Source organism: Vicia villosa, linkage group LG1, assembly GCF_029867415.1.
Source record: "Vicia villosa cultivar HV-30 ecotype Madison, WI linkage group LG1, Vvil1.0, whole genome shotgun sequence".
NCBI lineage: Eukaryota > Viridiplantae > Streptophyta > Magnoliopsida > Fabales > Fabaceae > Vicia > Vicia villosa.
In genome coordinates, this window is record NC_081180.1 from 6,469,650 (window position 1) to 6,491,436 (window position 21,787).

General features: G+C 33.6%; 1 protein-coding gene and 2 long non-coding RNA genes across 3 annotated transcripts; 2 read left to right on the top strand and 1 right to left on the bottom strand.

Moving 5' to 3' along the window:
- Positions 1-967: 967 nt before the first annotated feature.
- LOC131600245 (uncharacterized) lies at positions 968-1,816 on the top strand. Its single transcript, XR_009283076.1, has 3 exons — positions 968-1,074; positions 1,181-1,259; positions 1,392-1,816. It is a non-coding gene; the product is annotated as an uncharacterized LOC131600245 (long non-coding RNA).
- An 11,096-nt stretch (positions 1,817-12,912) lies between these two features.
- On the top strand, positions 12,913-14,209 carry LOC131600253 (uncharacterized). Its single transcript, XR_009283079.1, has 4 exons — positions 12,913-13,019; positions 13,126-13,204; positions 13,337-13,534; positions 14,091-14,209. It is a non-coding gene; the product is annotated as an uncharacterized LOC131600253 (long non-coding RNA).
- Positions 14,210-17,274: 3,065 nt separating this feature from the next.
- LOC131627521 (nucleoid-associated protein At4g30620, chloroplastic) lies at positions 17,275-21,407 on the bottom strand. Its single transcript, XM_058898370.1, has 7 exons — positions 21,216-21,407; positions 20,672-20,814; positions 18,443-18,543; positions 18,307-18,346; positions 17,926-17,997; positions 17,755-17,811; positions 17,275-17,664 (listed from the first exon to the last, which is right to left on the bottom strand). The coding sequence occupies exons 1-7, from the start codon at positions 21,295-21,297 to the stop codon at positions 17,590-17,592; spliced, it is 570 nt and encodes a 189-aa protein (XP_058754353.1). The 5' UTR covers positions 21,298-21,407; the 3' UTR covers positions 17,275-17,589.
- Between the last annotated feature and the right edge of the window lie 380 nt (positions 21,408-21,787).

Below are 21,787 nucleotides of genomic sequence, written 5' to 3' on the forward strand. Positions count from 1 at the left end.
AGATTAAAATGTTGGAGTACTTACAATAGTATAGTAATTGGTACACAATTATGGACTAAGGAGTACTTTTCAATCTTATGTGGATTGGTATGGTTTGTTATGTAATAGTCATTGTACTTCCATAGTAACTGAATTTAAAACTATATGGAGTTAGAGTTATTGATTCATTTTACTGAAGGTACTAAATATTTTTCTAGCTATAGATTGTACTTTAATAGTTTCATTCAATATATATATATAAAAGCATTAGTTAGCATTTGGTGTATTGCAATTTTTTTTCTATTCAGTAGAATAATGCATCAGCGTGAATAGTTCATTAACCTGCTTTGTTCATAAACGTAGTATTGCTTTAAACTGACATGAGAACTTACTTTGGCTATTTATAAAAGTCATAATCAAAATTTGGTTCAGGTGGATTTCATTGGCTCTACTCTGTATTATATCTTTTAGTCTTACGTTTGCATTTGATCTAACTTTTCAAGTTTAAATAATTGGTTAATAGGTCATGTAAATTGCCACAATGATCTAATACAGGGAATGTTTGATTGTTTTTTGTCGGGACACGAGTATGTATCAAAAATAAAAATTTATATGCTAATCTATTTTTTCTTCATCTGTTCTGATGTATACTACTGTATCAGGTGTATAGAGAGTTCTATCCTGTTAGTAATGATGATGATTGCGTTACATTTGAGTGTGTCTAGAAATCAGATAAGTATATACTACATGAGAGGAAGCATAAAAAGGAGAATGTAAGTCAAGGTGATGAGAATTCTGGTGGAAATATTTTTGTTCAGACATCTGGTGTCAACTACAATAATCATATATGCCAGCTTTCTTTACGGATTACGTAATGTGATTGTTAATTAGATTTGTAGATCCTAAAATTGTGACAGGAAATTATTTTGTTAGCTATAGGGAGTTAGATTTGATGAATCCATGTGGATTTTTTTTATTTAATTTGAATGTGGTATTGTCAATGTAGCTCAAGTTTCTGGAACTACTCAGGATCATTTGCAAGTATTTCATATTGAAACGAAAACGAAGATGAAATCATATCAAATCACTCAACAGGTGCGGATTTGTTAATGATTTGGATTTGAATGTGCGTGTTGTGCCATTGATGAGTTGGATTATATCTGTGGTTACTATTGATTATCATGTGTTTCATTTTCTTTAGGTTGTGTTTTGGAAGTGGATAACCGCAGAGATGTTAGGCATAGTCACTCAGACATCGGTGTATCATTGGTCGATTGAAGGTGAAAACATATTATTTTATTGCTTCTTTGTGTTTGTAATTTACCTGATTCTGAATATGCCTCTAAGTTTGTGTTGTTACTGGAACTTTTTGAACTGTTATTTGTTATTCTTTTTACCTTTCTTATTTGCAGGTGATGGTGAGCCAATGAAGGTGTTTGATCGAACAGGTAATTTGGCAAATAACCAGATCATAAGTCTATGTGTCTGAGTATATGATGACTATTGATGGCTTTGGTGTGTTTCTATCATTAGGAAAAGCCCATTCAATCAAAGTAGAGAAGATATTGTTCAAGGAAAAGTCATTATACCAAGAGGTCTTGGTTTTTGAGGTTTGGTATCTTCTTCCTATATTGTCATCTTTAATTCTACCTATAATTTAGAAGTCATCAACAGTTATCTTCTTTTTACATTCATTAACATTTGGTAACACTGATAAGGATATGAACTTCTTGTATTTACTGACGAATGCATTCGATCTAATGAACAAACGGCCATGAGGCTTCAAAGCGAATTACTAAAGGCAGATATATTAGTGATTGTTGATGTTACAAACAAAGAGTCGGTTAACTGGATTAAAATCAACACAAGAACTATTGAAAATGTAATATGCTTCGATGTTTGCATAGGTTCGCACGGGTTTTTGAGATTCCAAATTTAGGCATTAACTATGCAGATTATCTCAGTGATAATTCTTTCCATCTTACAATATTATAGATTAAAATGTTGGAGTACTTACAATAGTATAGTAATTGGTACACAATTATGGACTAAGGAGTACTTTTCAATCTTATGTGGATTGGTATGGTTTGTTATGTAATAGTCATTGTACTTCCATAGTAACTGAATTTAAAACTATATGGAGTTAGAGTTATTGATTCATTTTACTGAAGGTACTAAATATTTTTCTAGCTATAGATTGTACTTTAATAGTTTCATTCAATATATATATAAAAGCATTAGTTAGTGTAGCGGTAAAAATGTGACTCGACGCGTTTTCACGCATTCGAAGTACAACAGAGTCGCCACCGAACTTTATTTATTCCAAGAAGGAAAGGGAAAATATCGATAAAACCCACAAAGAGAAAAGGAATGGATAAGATGGTCATCGCAACCAAATTTAGGTTCGGGAGTCGGTTAAGCAAGGGGAAGGTATTAGCACCCCTCACCTCCATCGTACTCGATGGGACCCATTTAGTTAATCTTGTGATTGTTAGCTTATTATCTACTTGCGTTATTTTTTGGGTTGGAAAGAAGAAAGGAACAAAAAAAGATTTTTTATTATTGTGCTCGCCAAGACGTTTGTATCTTGTGCCTACGTATTCCCTAGTGCAATGGGAAAGTCAGAGCAATCGTAGTTCGGGCTAACTACGAAATGTTTTTTGGTTGATTTTAGCAAGAGGTACTCGATCGTTTTCAAATGGAAATACTACGCGCACATGGATATGATATCACTACAAGAATGGATAACTAAATCAAGATAAGACATGATTTTGGCCATCATCGCATTCGTGTGGAAGATGTTAGATCTTCACATGTGGGAGTATGTTCGTATTGAAATTGAATAAGTGTCTCGTTTTATGAAAAAGTGTTTTTAGTATGTAAAAGGGTGTGAATGAATTGAAAGTTTGTTTGTTAGAAGAAGTCAAACATTTAAACAAAGGCTTAACGGCCATCGCCTAAATGTTTGAAAGAGAAAATTGTACAAGTACGTACAACCTCCTCGTAGGTGATGAAGATGATTTGATGAGTTGAAAGACATTTAATTGGATCCAAGTATTTAAACAAAAGCTTAACGGCCATCGCTTAAGATACTTGAAAGAGTGTTTGTTAAATTGATTTTTATAAAGTCTTTAATGGAGTTTAAACATCCAAACAAAGGCTTAACGGCCATCGCCTAAATGTTTAAAGAACAAATTGTACAAGTACGTACAAACTCTTCTTTCCATTATAGATAAAATGATTTGATTAAAAGAAGGTGTTTTTTTGTAAAAAAAAGGTGAATTAAATCGAGTTTGAAAGAGTCTTTAATGGAGTTTAAACATCCAAACAAAGGCTTAACGGCCATCGCCTAAATGTTTAAAGAACAAATTGTACAAGTACGTACAAACTCTTCTTTCCATTATAGATAAAATGATTTGATTAAAAGAAGGTGTTTTTTTGTAAAAAAAAAAAAGGTGAATTAAATCGAGTTTGAAAGAGTCTTTAATGGAGTTTAAACATCCAAACAAAGGCTTAACGGCCATCGCTTAAATGCTTAAAGAACAAATTGTACAAGTACGTACAAACTCTTCTTTCCATTTGAAACTCAAAATTCGATTCGAGTAAAAGATATTTTTTTAAATCATTTTGAAAATATTTAGAAAGAAATTCTATATGTACAAAAGAATACATATTTTTTGTCTTTTAATAAATCTAGTACATAAAAATAAATAAATAAATAAAATATTTTTTGTAATTTTATAGAAAATTAACTTTTAACTAAAAAAATAACATGTTAAAAATAGAGAAGAAGAAAAAAGAAAACTTAATTGGGCCAGGGGGTGTAAAACTCGGAATAAGGTGCAAGGCCCAACAACATACATAAAAAACATCAGAAGAAAATTTAAAAAAAAAAAACAAATGGGCTGGACCGGGTCGGGTCAGTGTGACCCGGATCCAGCCACTTAGTATAACCTCGGGTCAAAACCCTAAACAACAGAAGAGAGGCAGCGCCTCATCTTCTCTCAATCGAACAAAAAAAACGAAATCGTCTTCACTCATGGACATGAAAACGAAACGCTCTCTGCTTCTCTCTCGGCTTAACATCTCTCTCGTTTCTCTCTTGCTGAAATCTCTCACTCTCTGCGTGAGTTTATCGGTTATCTTGGTCAATCAAACGAAATCAGCGACAAAGCCCTATCCCCAAATCAATCCCTTGACCCCAATCCATTAATATTCAGCAATTACAAGTTAAAGGAAGCATAATCAATATGAAAATAAAGAAGAAAGCAGGTACTATGTTTTTGTTTCAGCTCCTGCTTGATCTTCTCTTCCCTCTTTGTACTGCACCTCTTTCTGCGATTGTTTATGTGTTGTGTGCTAATTTGGATGTCTTGGTTGATGAGTGTGAAGGTGGGTCGCGAGAGTTTGTGAATATCTCGGTGAATGAGGGATTTATAGTTATGTTGTGTTCACTGTTTAGTGAGTGTCATAGGTTGCTGTGTTGTTTGTTCCCAGGGGAGTGAGTTTCGATGAAAATACGAGGAAGAGTGGGGTTTTGTGTTTGTGAGGTTATTGGTTGTGAGTGATGGTAAAGATGAGTGGTTGAGGTGGTTCGGTGGTGAGGGAGTGTTGTTGGTTTGGATGGTTCTTTCTGTTTTTTTTTTGCAGAGATTGAAAGTTGTTGACGATGGGATGAGGTTTTGGTTAAATGAGCATAATGAGGTTTGAGTGTGAGGGAGTGTTGTGGCTGTTTTTCTCCCCCTCTTCTATGTTGCTGAATGTATGTTTATATAGAGTAGAAGATTAGGGTTTGGATGAAAATTGAGGGGAAAACGGAAGAAGATTTGAACATATTGGTGATACTGATTTTGTTGCTTTATTGATGCAGGTTTGTTTAACCAATTCTGTGAAAATTTTGGACCATTGTGGACTGGTTTTGGAGCAGGCAAGCAGAGTTTTTGGAGTGTTGCAGAACAGGTTATGCAGTGCTTTGGCGTGTTCTGTTTGGCATCCTATGGACCTCAAGAAACGTGGGGTGGAGAAAGATGAACAAGGACCTTTTTTTTGTTTGACTTTGAATCACTTGGCCAAAAAAAAATAACAATAAATATAATAATAATAATAATATATAAACTAAAAAAGTTAAAAATAAATAATGAAAATAAAAACTCAATCTTAATAAATTTAATCTAAATAAATTTAAACTAAAAAAAGTAAAAATAATATAAAAGCTAAAAAATTATCTTAATTAATAAAAAGTGTTAAAACTAAAATTAATCTAAATTACATTTAAAAATGCTATTAAAACTAAAAAATTATTCTAAATTAAATCCTAGACTAAAAATAAAATAGTATTAAAACTAAGATTAGTCTAAAGCTATATTTTATTTAATTGAATGTAACCGAAGATTAAACCATGTAAAAATGCAAAATGAAATCTATTTTTGCGGACTTTAGTAAAAGTCTATTTTCTTTCAAAATATGCGAAGACGTGACGATTAAACTATGGATGCACACGAAATATGAATGTGATAATATCGAAATGAACGAAATTGGTAGGTCAAAAATTGGGGTGCGACAGATGCCCCTATTTAATTATCTTGAGCCAGATAACATGGAAGACTTAAGTCTTTGTGGTATCAATGGCGAAAGGTAATTAAATACAAAAGACCCGAATTTTTGTCCTTACGCAAATGAAATGCAATGCATTGATTTTTTTTGTTATGTTGAAATGCAATATGATATGAGACACTCTGAATTCTGTGGGGAATATGGTGCCACAAAAGGCAAACTAATCAGTGGAATGTGGCATCCAAGAATAGCACTGGACAAAAACAAGGACCAATACCAGCCAGTGTACTGATGAAGGCAAAAGAGAACATTAACATCAGCTAATGTACTGATGAACAAAAGGATATATATTATCAGCTAATGTACTGACTAAAGACGAAAAGGATACACGACTCGAATTAATGTATCGAAGAGGGAAAAAAGGATGATATCATCAGTTAATGTACTGAAGATGTGAAACAAATCGACCTGCATCAGTCAATGTACTGATGAGGGAAACAAGAGGGAACTGTTATCGGCTAATGTACTGACGAAAATGACTCCTATACCAGCTAATGTACTGATAGGGAAGGAGGAAATAGACCAACGTCAGTTAATGTACTGACGAAGATAGGTCTTATACCAGCTAGTGTACTGATAAGGATGAAATAACTGTGACCAATCATCAGCTAATGTACTGATGAAGGGAAACAGGAGACAACCGACATCAACTAATGTGTTGATGAAAGTCTTGCATTAGCTATTGTACCAATGAGGGGCAACAAAAGTGCGTATTGTCAGTTAATGTACTAATGATAACAACAAAGGGTGAACAATATCAGCTAATGTACTGATGAATATAATAGAGAGTTGACATTATCAGTTAATGTACTGATGAATGTAAGACGAAACTGCTTTGGTAAATGCCAAGTGAGTTGGACTTAGATCTCAAGGTAAGATGTTGATAACAACGGGACCTTGAAAGAAAATGAATGAGTATGAATTTTGTTTAGATGCATGATTTTGAATGATTGATGTAATGCAATTGGTTATGACAACTAAGATAGACTCTTTTGTGAGGGAAGATTGGGATTCTGATTCCTCAACACGAGAACATTGCCAACTCTGTTATGTCACACTGATGATCCCTTTGAGAAGGACTGATAAATTGCATGGGGATCGCTGAAGAAAACTGCCCCTTATTGACTTGAAATGACTGATGTAGATAAACTGATCGTTGCTTCAGTGCTTGAAATGAATGTGGGGAACACATGCCCCAGTATAAATCTTGAACAACAGAATCTTGAAGTGACGTGCCCCTTGATAGGATCACTGATCAAGTTTCTCGACTGTTTGAACTTCCTTGAAAGATGAGTACTTGCAAATAAAATGTTCATTCAAAATGGTAATTTTAATGCAATGCTCAAAGCGTATTTTGAAATCAAAATCAATGTAGGAATGATATTATTGTAAAGCAAATGAGACAAAGGATCAAACACAATGGCATAGACATTCAAAGTGATGGATAAAGCAAAAGGTATGGTAAAACAAACAATTTGCAAAGATCTTTAGGAGTCAGGTTAACGCAACCTTGTTGTAGTATGCTTTCAAAATAAACCTAGCTTCAATTAGGTCTTTTGAAGGTTGTAACGTGGCTTGGTTCACGGTTTTAGAAACAAAGGATATAGGCTCAAAGTATATTTGTACCCACCCCATTCTTCATGATGATCTCCAATCCTACGCTCAGTTAATTCAAATTATGCATTCAGGTTCCAAGAGACTTTGGAATTGCACCTATGATAATGATGATGGTTTAAAGACCAAGGGAATCTTTGAGATGGCAGTTACCTCTTCCATTTAATAGTCACAACGTTTTATTGTTGTTCATGGAATTTATTGACTTCTCTTTTTTTGCTTTATCCCTAAATTTTGCCTGAACTGTCTTCATTTGAGATTACAGCCAGCGGGATGTCCCAATTTTGCCTAAGTCTCCTTCGTAGGTTTTGACTTAGCGGGCTTTTTCTTTTTTTTTGAATTTTTTTGATATTGGAAAGATAGTGACTGCCTTGATAATGATTAATGATAACCATCTTGGTCACTTTTGATTGAAACCCTTAAAAGGTGTACTTAATGATTTTCTTGAAATTGAATGCATAAACAAATTAACTGAGAACTACCCTGCCCCAGGTTAAAATTGCGGGTTTTTCGTTTAAAAAGAAACTCCAACTTCGAAGGCTCAAATGGGTTGACTAGGGATTAACTTCCTTATTTCTCCAGTGTTTGGGGATTGAAACAATGCCTGTACATCATCAACAAAGTTTTATTTGAAAGCATACAATTCAACAACTTGGGTATTTCGTTGTCATCATCCTCCCTCAAATCTTTGCATAAACAAAAGTTGATAAAGAAAGTGAACAAGAGATATATTTTTGTTTTTTTTTGAAAGATAAAGCATAAAGATAAACACAGTGGATGTAAGTGAATTGATTCAAATATGTAATGCTCATTTCATTAAAACTAACATTTAAGAACAAACAAAGTTCAATGCAGTACACAATATAAAATAAGGAAATTGCAAACAGAACGAAACAAGGCCTAGTGATTAATCAGTGACGAGGAAGATCGATCCTGTCTGAAACACTAGTAACTTGTCATTCTTGACCCAGTTGATTGATCTTCTTCTTGTTTAAGCTCTTCCATAGTTTTATTGAAACATAATTCCAGTCCCAAGTGTTGAGGAACCAGCTTGACAGTGGATAAACAACTGTGAAGATGAAGACAGACGATATGAAATGGCAACTTGAATGTATGAATATGGATGCATGAAATTTTTTTGTTTATTATTTTTTATGCAAAAATGAATGCCATGTCATGTCATGTATGGTTTACATGTAATTGATTTCAAATCACATGGAACAGAAAGATTCTAATATCTCGGCACAAAGTGGCACACAATAGGATATTTCTAAGGTTCTTTCCAACAAGGTTCTAGACACGGTTCTCAGAGTTACGAGCTACTTTTGAAAACTTGATCATCTAGCAAATAACTTCCCACACAACCATGTTTTCAAATGAAGCCTATTCTGAGTGTGGTTTTCGCACCTACCCACGGTAATAGTTACGTTACGCGAGTTGAGTGCGAAACCACCATTTCCTAAAAGGTCATGGTTTAAGGGTTTTTCTAAAGGTCCCTAGAGTTAACGATCCAAATTGAAAACATCATCGCTCAAGTAAATAACTTACTTAACCAAAGACATCTTCTCAAAGGACCTACTCTAGGCGGGGTATTAGTACCTCCCACTTGACACTACGTCAAGCAAGTTTAATACTAAACCACCATCTTATCTTATGTGTTTCTTGAGCTCGGGTGTAGAGCTTTGTCCATAAAGTGCCAATAATCAAAATATTCCAACCATACAATAAGAAATTAAACAATAAAGGAAATAAATAAGCAAATAAATAAAGCTAACAATAATACAAGAAAAAACTAAACTAGGGTTGACTCTCTTAGGTAATCCCCAGCAGAGTCGCCACTTTCTGTAGCGGTAAAAATGTGACTCGACGCGTTTTCACGCATTCGAAGTACAACAGAGTCGCCACCGAACTTTATTTATTCCAAGAAGGAAAGGGAAAATATCGATAAAACCCACAAAGAGAAAAGGAATGGATAAGATGGTCATCGCAACCAAATTTAGGTTCGGGAGTCGGTTAAGCAAGGGGAAGGTATTAGCACCCCTCACCTCCATCGTACTCGATGGGACCCATTTAGTTAATCTTGTGATTGTTAGCTTATTATCTACTTGCGTTATTTATTGGGTTGGAAAGAAGAAAGGAACAAAAAAAGATTTTTTATTATTGTGCTCGCCAAGACGTTTGTATCTTGTGCCTACGTATTCCCTAGTGCAATGGGAAAGTCAGAGCAATCGTAGTTCGGGCTAACTACGAAATGTTTTTTGGTTGATTTTAGCAAGAGGTACTCGATCGTTTTCAAATGGAAATACTACGCGCACATGGATATGATATCACTACAAGAATGGATAACTAAATCAAGATAAGACATGATTTTGGCCATCATCGCATTCGTGTGGAAGATGTTAGATCTTCACATGTGGGAGTATGTTCGTATTGAAATTGAATAAGTGTCTCGTTTTATGAAAAAGTGTTTTTAGTATGTAAAAGGGTGTGAATGAATTGAAAGTTTGTTTGTTAGAAGAAGTCAAACATTTAAACAAAGGCTTAACGACCATCGCCTAAATGTTTGAAAGAGAAAATTGTACAAGTACGTACAACCTCCTCGTAGGTGATGAAGATGATTTGATGAGTTGAAAGACATTTAATTGGATCCAAGTATTTAAACAAAAGCTTAACGGCCATCGCTTAAGATACTTGAAAGAGTGTTTGTTAAATTGATTTTTATAAAGTCTTTAATGGAGTTTAAACATCCAAACAAAGGCTTAACGGCCATCGCCTAAATGTTTAAAGAACAAATTGTACAAGTACGTACAAACTCTTCTTTCCATTATAGATAAAATGATTTGATTAAAAGAAGGTGTTTTTTTGTAAAAAAAAAAGGTGAATTAAATCGAGTTTGAAAGAGTCTTTAATGGAGTTTAAACATCCAAACAAAGGCTTAACGGCCATCGCTTAAATGCTTAAAGAACAAATTGTACAAGTACGTACAAACTCTTCTTTCCATTTGAAACTCAAAATTCGATTCGAGTAAAAGATATTTTTTTAAATCATTTTGAAAATATTTAGAAAGAAATTCTATATGTACAAAAGAATACATATTTTTTGTCTTTTAATAAATCTAGTACATAAAAATAAATAAATAAATAAAATATTTTTTTGTAATTTTATAGAAAATTAACTTTTAACTAAAAAACTAACATGTTAAAAATAGAGAAGAAGAAAAAAGAAAACTTAATTGGGCCAGGGGGTGTAAAACTCGGAATAAGGTGCAAGGCCCAACAACATACATAAAAAACATCAGAAGAAAATTTTTAAAAAAAAAAAACAAATGGGCTGGACCGGGTCGGGTCAGTGTGACCCGGATCCAGCCACTTAGTATAACCTCGGGTCAAAACCCTAAACAACAGAAGAGAGGCAGCGCCTCATCTTCTCTCAATCGAACAAAAAAAACGAAATCGTCTTCACTCATGGACATGAAAACGAAACGCTCTCTGCTTCTCTCTCGGCTTAACATCTCTCTCGTTTCTCTCTTACTGAAATCTCTCACTCTCTGCGTGAGTTTATCGGTTATCTTGGTCAATCAAACGAAATCAGCGACAAAGCCCTATCCCCAAATCAATCCCTTGACCCCAATCCATTAATATTCAGCAATTACAAGTTAAAGGAAGCATAATCAATATGAAAATAAAGAAGAAAGCAGGTACTATGTTTTTGTTTCAGCTCCTGCTTGATCTTCTCTTCCCTCTTTGTACTGCACCTCTTTCTGCGATTGTTTATGTGTTGTGTGCTAATTTGGATTTCTTGGTTGATGAGTGTGAAGGTGGGTCGCGAGAGTTTGTGAATATCTCGGTGAATGAGGGATTTATAGTTATGTTGTGTTCACTGTTTAGTGAGTGTCATAGGTTGCTGTGTTGTTTGTTCCCAGGGGAGTGAGTTTCGATGAAAATACGAGGAAGAGTGGGGTTTTGTGTTTGTGAGGTTATTGGTTGTGAGTGATGGTAAAGATGAGTGGTTGAGGTGGTTCGGTGGTGAGGGAGTGTTGTTGGTTTGGATGGTTCTTTCTGTTTTTTTTTTTGCAGAGATTGAAAGTTGTTGACGATGGGATGAGGTTTTGGTTAAATGAGCATAATGAGGTTTGAGTGTGAGGGAGTGTTGTGGCTGTTTTTCTCCCCCTCTTCTATGTTGCTGAATGTATGTTTATATAGAGTAGAAGATTAGGGTTTGGATGAAAATTGAGGGGAAAACGGAAGAAGATTTGAACATATTGGTGATACTGATTTTGTTGCTTTATTGATGCAGGTTTGTTTAACCAATTCTGTGAAAATTTTGGACCATTGTGGACTGGTTTTGGAGCAGGCAAGCAGAGTTTTTGGAGTGTTGCAGAACAGGTTATGCAGTGCTTTGGCGTGTTCTGTTTGGCATCCTATGGACCTCAAGAAACGTGGGGTGGAGAAAGATGAACAAGGACCTTTTTTTTGTTTGACTTTGAATCACTTGGCCAAAAAAAAATAACAATAAATATAATAATAATAATAATATATAAACTAAAAAAGTTAAAAATAAATAATGAAAATAAAAACTCAATCTAAATAAATTTAATCTAAATAAATTTAAACTAAAAAAAGTAAAAATAATATAAAAGCTAAAAAATTATCTTAATTAATAAAAAGTGTTAAAACTAAAATTAATCTAAATTACATTTAAAAATGCTATTAAAACTAAAAAATTATTCTAAATTAAATCCTAGACTAAAAATAAAATAGTATTAAAACTAAGATTAGTCTAAAGCTATATTTTATTTAATTGAATGTAACCGAAGATTAAACCATGTAAAAATGCAAAATGAAATCTATTTTTGCGGACTTTAGTAAAAGTCTATTTTCTTTCAAAATATGCGAAGACGTGACGATTAAACTATGGATGCACACGAAATATGAATGTGATAATATCGAAATGAACGAAATTGGTAGGTCAAAAATTGGGGTGCGACAGTTAGCATTTGGTGTATTGCAATTTTTTTTCTATTCAGTAGAATAATGCATCAGCGTGAATAGTTCATTAACCTGCTTTGTTCATAAACGTAGTATTGCTTTAAACTGACATGAGAACTTACTTTGGCTATTTATAAAAGTCATAATCAAAATTTGGTTCAGGTGGATTTCATTGGCTCTACTCTGTATTATATCTTTTAGTCTCACGTTTGCATTTGATCTAACTTTTCAAGTTTAAATAATTGGTTAATAGGTCATGTAAATTGCCACAATGATCTAATACAGGGAATGTTTGATTGTTTTTTGTCGGGACACGAGTATGTATCAAAAATAAAAATTTATATGCTAATCTATTTTTTCTTCATCTGTTCTGATGTATACTACTGTATCAGGTGTATAGAGAGTTCTATCCTGTTAGTAATGATGATGATTGCGTTACATTTGAGTGTGTCTAGAAATCAGATAAGTATATACTACATGAGAGGAAGCATAAAAAGGAGAATGTAAGTCAAGGTGATGAGAATTCTGGTGGAAATATTTTTGTTCAGACATCTGGTGTCAACTACAATAATCATATATGCCAGCTTTCTTTACGGATTACGTAATGTGATTGTTAATTAGATTTGTAGATCCTAAAATTGTGACAGGAAATTATTTTGTTAGCTATAGGGAGTTAGATTTGATGAATCCATGTGGATTTTTTTTATTTAATTTGAATGTGGTATTGTCAATGTAGCTCAAGTTTCTGGAACTACTCAGGATCATTTGCAAGTATTTCATATTGAAACGAAAACGAAGATGAAATCATATCAAATCACTCAACAGGTGCGGATTTGTTAATGATTTGGATTTGAATGTGCGTGTTGTGCCATTGATGAGTTGGATTATATCTGTGGTTACTATTGATTATCATGTGTTTCATTTTCTTTAGGTTGTGTTTTGGAAGTGGATAACCGCAGAGATGTTAGGCATAGTCACTCAGACATCGGTGTATCATTGGTCGATTGAAGGTGAAAACATATTATTTTATTGCTTCTTTGTGTTTGTAATTTACCTGATTCTGAATATGCCTCTAAGTTTGTGTTGTTACTGGAACTTTTTGAACTGTTATTTGTTATTCTTTTTACCTTTCTTATTTGCAGGTGATGGTGAGCCAATGAAGGTGTTTGATCGAACAGGTAATTTGGCAAATAACCAGATCATAAGTCTATGTGTCTGAGTATATGATGACTATTGATGGCTTTGGTGTGTTTCTATCATTAGGAAAAGCCCATTCAATCAAAGTAGAGAAGATATTGTTCAAGGAAAAGTCATTATACCAAGAGGTCTTGGTTTTTGAGGTTTGGTATCTTCTTCCTATATTGTCATCTTTAATTCTACCTATAATTTAGAAGTCATCAACAGTTATCTTCTTTTTACATTCATTAACATTTGGTAACACTGATAAGGATATGAACTTCTTGTATTTACTGACGAATGCATTCGATCTAATGAACAAACGGCCATGAGGCTTCAAAGCGAATTACTAAAGGCAGATATATTAGTGATTGTTGATGTTACAAACAAAGAGTCGGTTAACTGGATTAAAATCAACACAAGAACTATTGAAAATGTAATATGCTTCGACTCTTCGCCAGATTTGAAGAACAGATTAGGAGGCTATGATATTCATAATGAAGTGAAAGGAAGTATATTTGGAAAAATATTGGGTAGTCCTGTTGCTTTTGTGTCATCGTCATCACTCTCTTATAGGAACTTGAATAGTACTTAACTGCTTGCTGGATCCTAATTGTAGAAAAACTCTTCAATGCTTGAATAAGTGTAGTCCTGTTGTTCAAGCAAAAATTCATAATTTGCATCTTCTGAAAGTTTTTTATTTTATTTTTGTATATGTAGTTGAAACTGGCTCAGCTACAGCAGCAGCATCAACAACAGTGGAGCATCAGTGCACAACACCAGCAACTTCAACATCATACTCTTTCAAATCAGCAGTCTCAGACTTCAAATCATAGCATGCACCAGCAAGATAAATTAGGGAGGCGGTGGTAGTGTCACCATGGGAAGAAAAAAGTTGCTTGTATCAGATTTTGCTCTATCTTTCATGTGGGTATGCTCTGGTAATAAAAAACATGAGCTTTTCTCATTCACACTTTGCTGAGATTGTGAAGTTTTCTTTTTCCATAGCCAACATGTTCTTTTATGCTTTTCTTTCTAAGCTTTTTCATGGTGGTGCCAACAATCCTCTTGCTACTTTGGTTGATGCTATTTCTGGAGACTTTCATAACTTGTTTTTCTGCATTGGTTCTAGAATTCCTGCCCAGGTTATTTGAATGCAAGACTCCACAGGGGGATGCTGGTTTCCAGTTAAAAAAGTAGAATTTGTCATAAGGATAAACTCTCATAATTACTTTGTGGTATATATAATGTTTAGAATGTTTCATTTTTTGATCATAACCAATGTTCATGTTTATTCTTAATTACATTTTAGATGCTGTCTTGATTCCAATTGCAGGTATGTATATCTTACTTCTTAAACATCTTTATCTTTTCATGGAAGCTATGGAAATGTTTTCCTTTACTTTAATTTCTTATTGCATTGTTATATGAGACAGATAAAAACAACTAACTTCAACAATGGATAACACATCCCCCATATACTTGGCCAAGAAAGCTAGAGCACGAAGATTTGTATTCATGAAACAATCCTGCGCTAAACGTCATAAATCGCAACAGGCGCATGGTGATCATTCAATTGCCAGAACCCGGCTATCTGAGTTAACATCTTCGCAAGTAAACCAACAACAATCCAGCGTATAGTTTCAGAAGGAAAGATAATTACGGTAATGTTGGAAGGCTCAATTCCTTGCCAAAGTATTCATGAATTTAAAATACCGAAAAAGGTCTTCAATCTCAATTCTGTTGGGACAAATCTCATGTCTAAATTCTCCACTGCTGGCACGTCTCAAGTTGATGAAAATACACCTTTTCTGAATGGTGAACATCACTGTGTTGCACCAAATTTTGGTAGGCCGGAAAGGGATGCAATATCACAAGCATATTCTTTTGCTCAAACACCAAAGTACTACTATATCTAAAGATTATATGCTTTAAATGATTTTGTACAACAAAAGACAACCTGCATTATTAAAAAATTGTTTGTGTATTGATATGTATTCAATTTACTTATACAGTGATGTTATACTGAATCCATCTTGATACCTAAATTTAATTTGATGTGATTTATTGGATTCAAATCTTCTCTCTTTTAAATTCTCAGTCGATACAGCAGCCGCTCCGAACCCCACCTGCACGGTAAAAACACTCCCGCAGCATAACGCCAGAATGATAAAAAATAATATCAACACAGCTGCAGCCATGACGAATACGCCGCAAACCGGACTGAGTCCTATCGAAGTTCTGTTCAAAAACCTCGTCGGTGACAAAAAAAAACTTGCGAAGTTGCAGAGGTGTAAACCAGCTGCAACTGTCTAAAATTAATTGCATGAATTGGGTCCAATGGACAATGGTTATACCGCCTGTTCAATCGTGTAGTCCAAATTCTCAATTGTAAACTACATCTATTATTCTTTCAATTGTGTAGCTTGGCAAATTCTATCACTTTTTACATAAAGTTTCTATTAAAACACTTTTATGCTATGTGTAACTGTACTTTTTGTTGTTTCTTCATATTAGTGTATTATATAAGATCTTTAATATTTTTATATAATTAGTAATATAATTTTGATACATATAGAAATAAATTGAAATTAAAGAGAATGTAATGGAAACAAAAGATACATGAGGTTGAAACAAACTAAAATTAAGAAGGTGACACCGCCAAAAATATACATAAACATGTAGAATGAAATTAAAGGTGTGTTTTTTAAGTTTTATTTGATTCGAATGAAATCAAGTCTTACATTAGTGTGTTAGGAATTCCATAAAACATTTTATAAATAGAAAATTCAAGTTCTTCAAAATCTCCATCATATTAATAAATTTATTTTTTATTTTCAAAAAAACATAAATATAATATACCTAAATTATTTATCTTTTATTTAAGTTAAGAATAAAACTATAATTTATTTTTTATAAACCAACTAAAAAATTGTTTATTTTTAATTTTTTTTATATTTTTAGATTTTAAAAAACATTAGTAGATAGGACTCAACAGTTATCCAATTTATTCCAGTTTTACGGGTACCGGACATTTTTCTATACATTTAATTATTATTTTTTACGGGTATCAGACATTTTGCTATATATTAAAATTATTATTTTTTCACGGGTACCAGACGTTTTTCTAAACATTCAATTATTATTTTTTCACGGGTACCGAACATTTTTCTATATATTCAATTATTATTTTTTTCACGAGTACCGAACATTTTTTTATATATTCAATTATTTTTTTTTTTCACGGGTACCGAACATTTTTCTATATATTCAATTATTTTTTTTTTACGGGTATCAGCTTTTTTTCTAAACATTCAATTATTATTTTTTTCACGGGTATTGGACATTTTTCTATACATTCAATTATTACTTTTTCACGAGTACCAGACATTTTTTTAAACATTTAATTAATATTTTTTTACGGGTACCGAACATTTTTCTAAACATTCAATTATTATTTTTTTCACAGGTATAGAAGTTTTTTCTACGCATTTAATTATTATTTTTTTCACAGGTACCATATATTTTTCTATACATTCAATTATTATTTTTTCACGAATACGAGACATTTTTTTATACATTCAATTATTATTTTTTCACATGTACCAGATATTTTTCTAATAAAAAATATACATTTAAAACAAATGTGCGTCCCACACAAGAACCCGTGCAAACGCACGGGTTTGTTACTAGTTTTAATAAATTTAGCTTTAAAATAACTTTTAAGCTCAAAAAGGGAACGAATCAGGTAACTTTGTGGCTAGGAGAAAGGTATGGTCGTAACTTTAGTGTAAAGTCACCCAAACGCATCCATACTAATGTCATTCTAATAACATTAACTTCATTAAAAAGAAAACGGCATTGCAAATTTGATAAATAAGGACAATATTGCAAATTTGATAAATAAGGACAATATTGCAAATTTGATAAATAAATATATAAAAAAAACCATTTCTGAGTATTACAATTTGGAAGCTTATACCACTTATTAAAGCTTCCATTAGAAAAAGTATCAAACTTTGAATTGTATAAGCCAGGAATAAAACCTAAAGATATAGGGTGGAATAGAAAGTCCAGCACCATTTCAAGTATTTCAAGTGATCCCCACACAACTGAATAAACAAGATTGATAATAATAGCTAATCAGAGTAAAGGAGAGAAAATATGAATTCATGAAATGGTTTTGAATGCAAAATTGATGTTTCATTCTTCAATGTCATCATTTCAACCCATCACCGAGACCCGGTGGCATTCCCAAGCTCTGAGCAAGATCACTCATCCTTTCCTTCATGGCCTGAAAATATAAGCAACACAGCGTTTAAACAAATCAAGAACAACGAGTGCAGCTGAAAATTTCATTTTCCTATAGAAATGTTATTTTCACCTTGACACTCTTCTGGTGCGCATCCTTGTAAGCCTCTGTGACTAAAAGTGAAACTTTCTGCAACACAGACATATTTGATTATATGAAACCAATCGATCACAGACCTTCGCAGACATTCAGAAAAATTACAACAAAACTAATTATCAGGTCACTTGAATGTTGCATACTCACTTCTGATCCCAATTCCATAGCAGCCTCGGTGATTTGTGTTCGTACTGGTTGTTGATTGCCTGATAGTGTCACCTAAAAAATAAATTTAATCAGAATCAAGTTAACAGATGAAAGTGAAACTGAGAAAAGGGTGATACGATATAAAGCTCGGCCGTGCTGGTTCCAAGGAAAGGGTCGGATCCATTTGAGATGGATTAAATGAAGCCTTTAGCTTGCGTTTGCGAGCGACTGATTCTACGACTCAATGTCATGACATTTAGAGTCACATGGCAACAACTCTAGCCATGGTGCAAAGTCTCTTCTAACATTTTCAAATGTTGTCACAAGAATGAAAAGGCTTCTAGACAATAATAGAGAGAGAAGGGCAAGAAAATATCATACCTTTATTAACTCGCCCTCACAGTAACCATCAAACTCTGCTCTGTATAGTTAAACACAAAAACTTAATTGTGAATAACTCGTAAAACTGGGATGGGAAAAAAATAAATGCAATAATTGTTAGGCAAGTATTTTATACGCTGCAAGTTCTTTCTGTATCCGGCTAGATTCAGTTTGGACAACTGCTTGCGCCTTCTTCACAGTCTCAAACAGATTTTGCATGTTTCCGAACATTCCTGCCTGTATTCAATGCACAAACCCGCAAATTAAGACGAATATTAAGACAAGTTAATGACAGATTGACAAACACATAACATAATACTGCCACATGATTTTTAATTTGAAACCTTTGAAAAAGTATAAAATTAAAGCTCAGTAAGGTAGTCAAATTCTCGATCCAGATCATAAAATTTCATGATTTTGCAATCTCAGTCACCCCCAACAATCCAGATCGTAAATAGAATTGTGTGTTGTAGCCAAATTATGAAAAAATCGTAAACCATTGATTTGGTGCAATCTTAGCCAGTTCTGGCCATGGTCGGCCATTTTATGGCCACGAACATTACAAACTAAGAAGCATGACAATATGAAAAGGCGCAACAATTCATTTTCCCAAAAATACGTTTGTCTTCTAAAAAAGGCGCAACAATTTTATGTTTTTACAGTCTTGATATCCCCTTTTGATCTTACAAAAATAATTAGGTAGGATCTTCGAATCTTATTTACAAATCCTATGTTTTACGATCTTCCTATCCCCTGCCGATCTTATGCAAGACCCCGATCTTGACAACCTAGTATACACATCAAAATCAAGAAGTTTACATGTCCGACTGATGGCGATCCATGGCGGAGAGCCAAAATCCTGCGTCATAGCGGATTATGGCAGAAAAACTGCAATATTGGCCAATATTAATCATTGCAGCGAGCCCATAAACCACCACAGATATCCGCCATGGCCGATATTTAATAACACTGTGAAATAGTTGTATGGTAATTATTCATGCCATAAATCATTACCTTGTGTACTTATGAAATGGCTAAGAACAAAACTTGTGAACAACAATACCAATTACCAATCAATCTTCTTCCAAGTAAAACATTAACATGGCATTTAACTAGCATTCTTTTCTTTTCATGTGCAGCTACATGATCATGTGCAATTGAGTGAATCACAAACATTTTCGCAAATATAAAAATGATTTTTTTTTGCATTGGACTTTCTCATCAGGGTAATAGATATGTAGAGCACAACGATAATATAATATCACAAATTATCCAACTCAAAGAGGCATGAGCTACTTCAATACCACCGTTTTCGCTTTGGCATATAAGGCAGTGAAGGATAGAAGGTCTGTCATGTATTCAGTGTTATTAATAGAAGATGGCGAAAAAATAGCAGGTCGCCAAAAATTCGGTATAAGAAATAGCGGATAGCATAGCAGACAGTAGCGGATATCCAAAATTCGATATAAGAAATAGCGGATAGTGTAGCACGCAAACATCAGAAGCCGCAAAGAGGTTGAAATAAATGATTATATATAAAATAATGTATGTTGCACACAAAGAAAAGCTACATAAACAGAAGTTATTAACAGGGAAAGGGGAGTATAATTGAAAGGAAATATTTTGGTGAAAATTTGAGGAATAGATGAAAGAAAACAATAGAAAATAAAACAGGGAAAAAAAGAAATCAAATTAGGGATGATATGTTACCTAGGTTGTGGGGTTTGGGGGTTATATATAAGACGCCAGCTCACATGATATTTAAATGGTATTATTAGGGGGAAAAGAAGGAAAAAAAACAATAACTTCCATTATGCTAGTCATATCTGCAATCACCGATATGCAAAAAGCCACTGTTATGGCAGTGGTAGCAAAATCGCAACAGCGTATTGGCTTTCATTGCGGATGCCCAAAATCATTATATGTAATGGTAGTATAGCGGTACTATACAGGTTCTTTAACAACACTGCATGGATCGATATCATGAATACATGTCCTTATTAGAAACCTTATAAGATATGCTATGCACAAAATCTCTAAAAGATTGTCCTTGTAAATGCAAGAAAACTAAAAGGTCTTACTAGTGCTTCTTTCTATGGATTAAGTCTATATGGATACCATTGTTGTCATATGCAAATCACACAAAATAGCAGTTTGTTTAAATTCTGTTATGCAACGCTGTTAAAGCGCCGCAATGACCGATATTTTATAATATTTTGTATTAAATAGTGCATCGCGAAACAATAGCGGTTTGTTCAAACTAACTTTCTGTAACCGCCATTTAACAACACTCATGGATCCAAAATGCAAATTTGTTGCCCGTGTAAATACTCATATCTAATATGGATGGAAAAAGAAAACTCACTTGACCTTGACCCTCATTATCTTTTTTTCCTCCTCCGAAAAGGGCATGGACTCGGAAACACCTATGACCAGATCCAACTTTTTTTTGTCCACGCCGAGATACTAATCTCATGTCAACTACATTGCTACTGGAGCTTAGTTTACCTGTAAAATTAAAGCCAATGATAAATAAGTCACCGCAATAAAAAGTAATCTGATAACCAAACCATGTACAAATCCACACAAGTAAATGTGTGAGACATTATCACCATAGTCTCTGAATACACTAAAATAACAAAAACACTTTTGAAGACCAAAAGTCACTAAAATAAAAAAATAAAATGAAAAAAACACATTCATACTCATAATTTCACCATACCAGATATTTTACCTCTTAATATTCCGGGCTAAATTTCAAAAGTTAAACTTATTTTCAAACGATACAATCAAACTCCAAACTAAAAGTGCAAAAATTCAGGAAATTTTCATAATTGAGAAATGAAAATAGGAAAATTAAAAAACTGAAACATAAATTGAGTTTAGAAGCAACCAAAAAGAAGACTTACATAGAGAAGATGAAGGTGGGAGGTTGGTTTTGCATAGAGTGGCTCCATGGATGTGGCCTGCGAGAGAAACCGTAAACGCCATTGGTTAGGTTCTTGTTTTGAAGAGAAAATGGGTAGGAGTGAGAAGGAAATGCAAGCGGTGTGTGAGGTAGATATGGATAATTTGGATATTTTTATGTATCGGTTAAAACTCAAACTGAACCAACACGACACGACTACATTAACTTTAACGAAACTTGTTTCGGATTACTGTTACCACTTACTACACCGACCGGTTAACGAGTACCGCCCCGGCCCAAAATGTTTGAAAATATAGGTTTCCACGTCAAACTGATTTAGGAGAAACTAGGGCGCTAGCACACTATTGGTGGGGAGAATTCTAGTTGCTACCCCAAAAATTAACCCTCACACCCCCTTAAAAGATTGAAAAGACCAAAATACCCAACTAAAATTATTTATTCCATTTTAAGAAATCTGCATAGAACACCGAATTTTTTAAATTTTAGGGTGATACCGATAATTCGAACAGTGTACCGGAAATTCTGCGAAAACAAGTAAGTTTCTAGTATTTT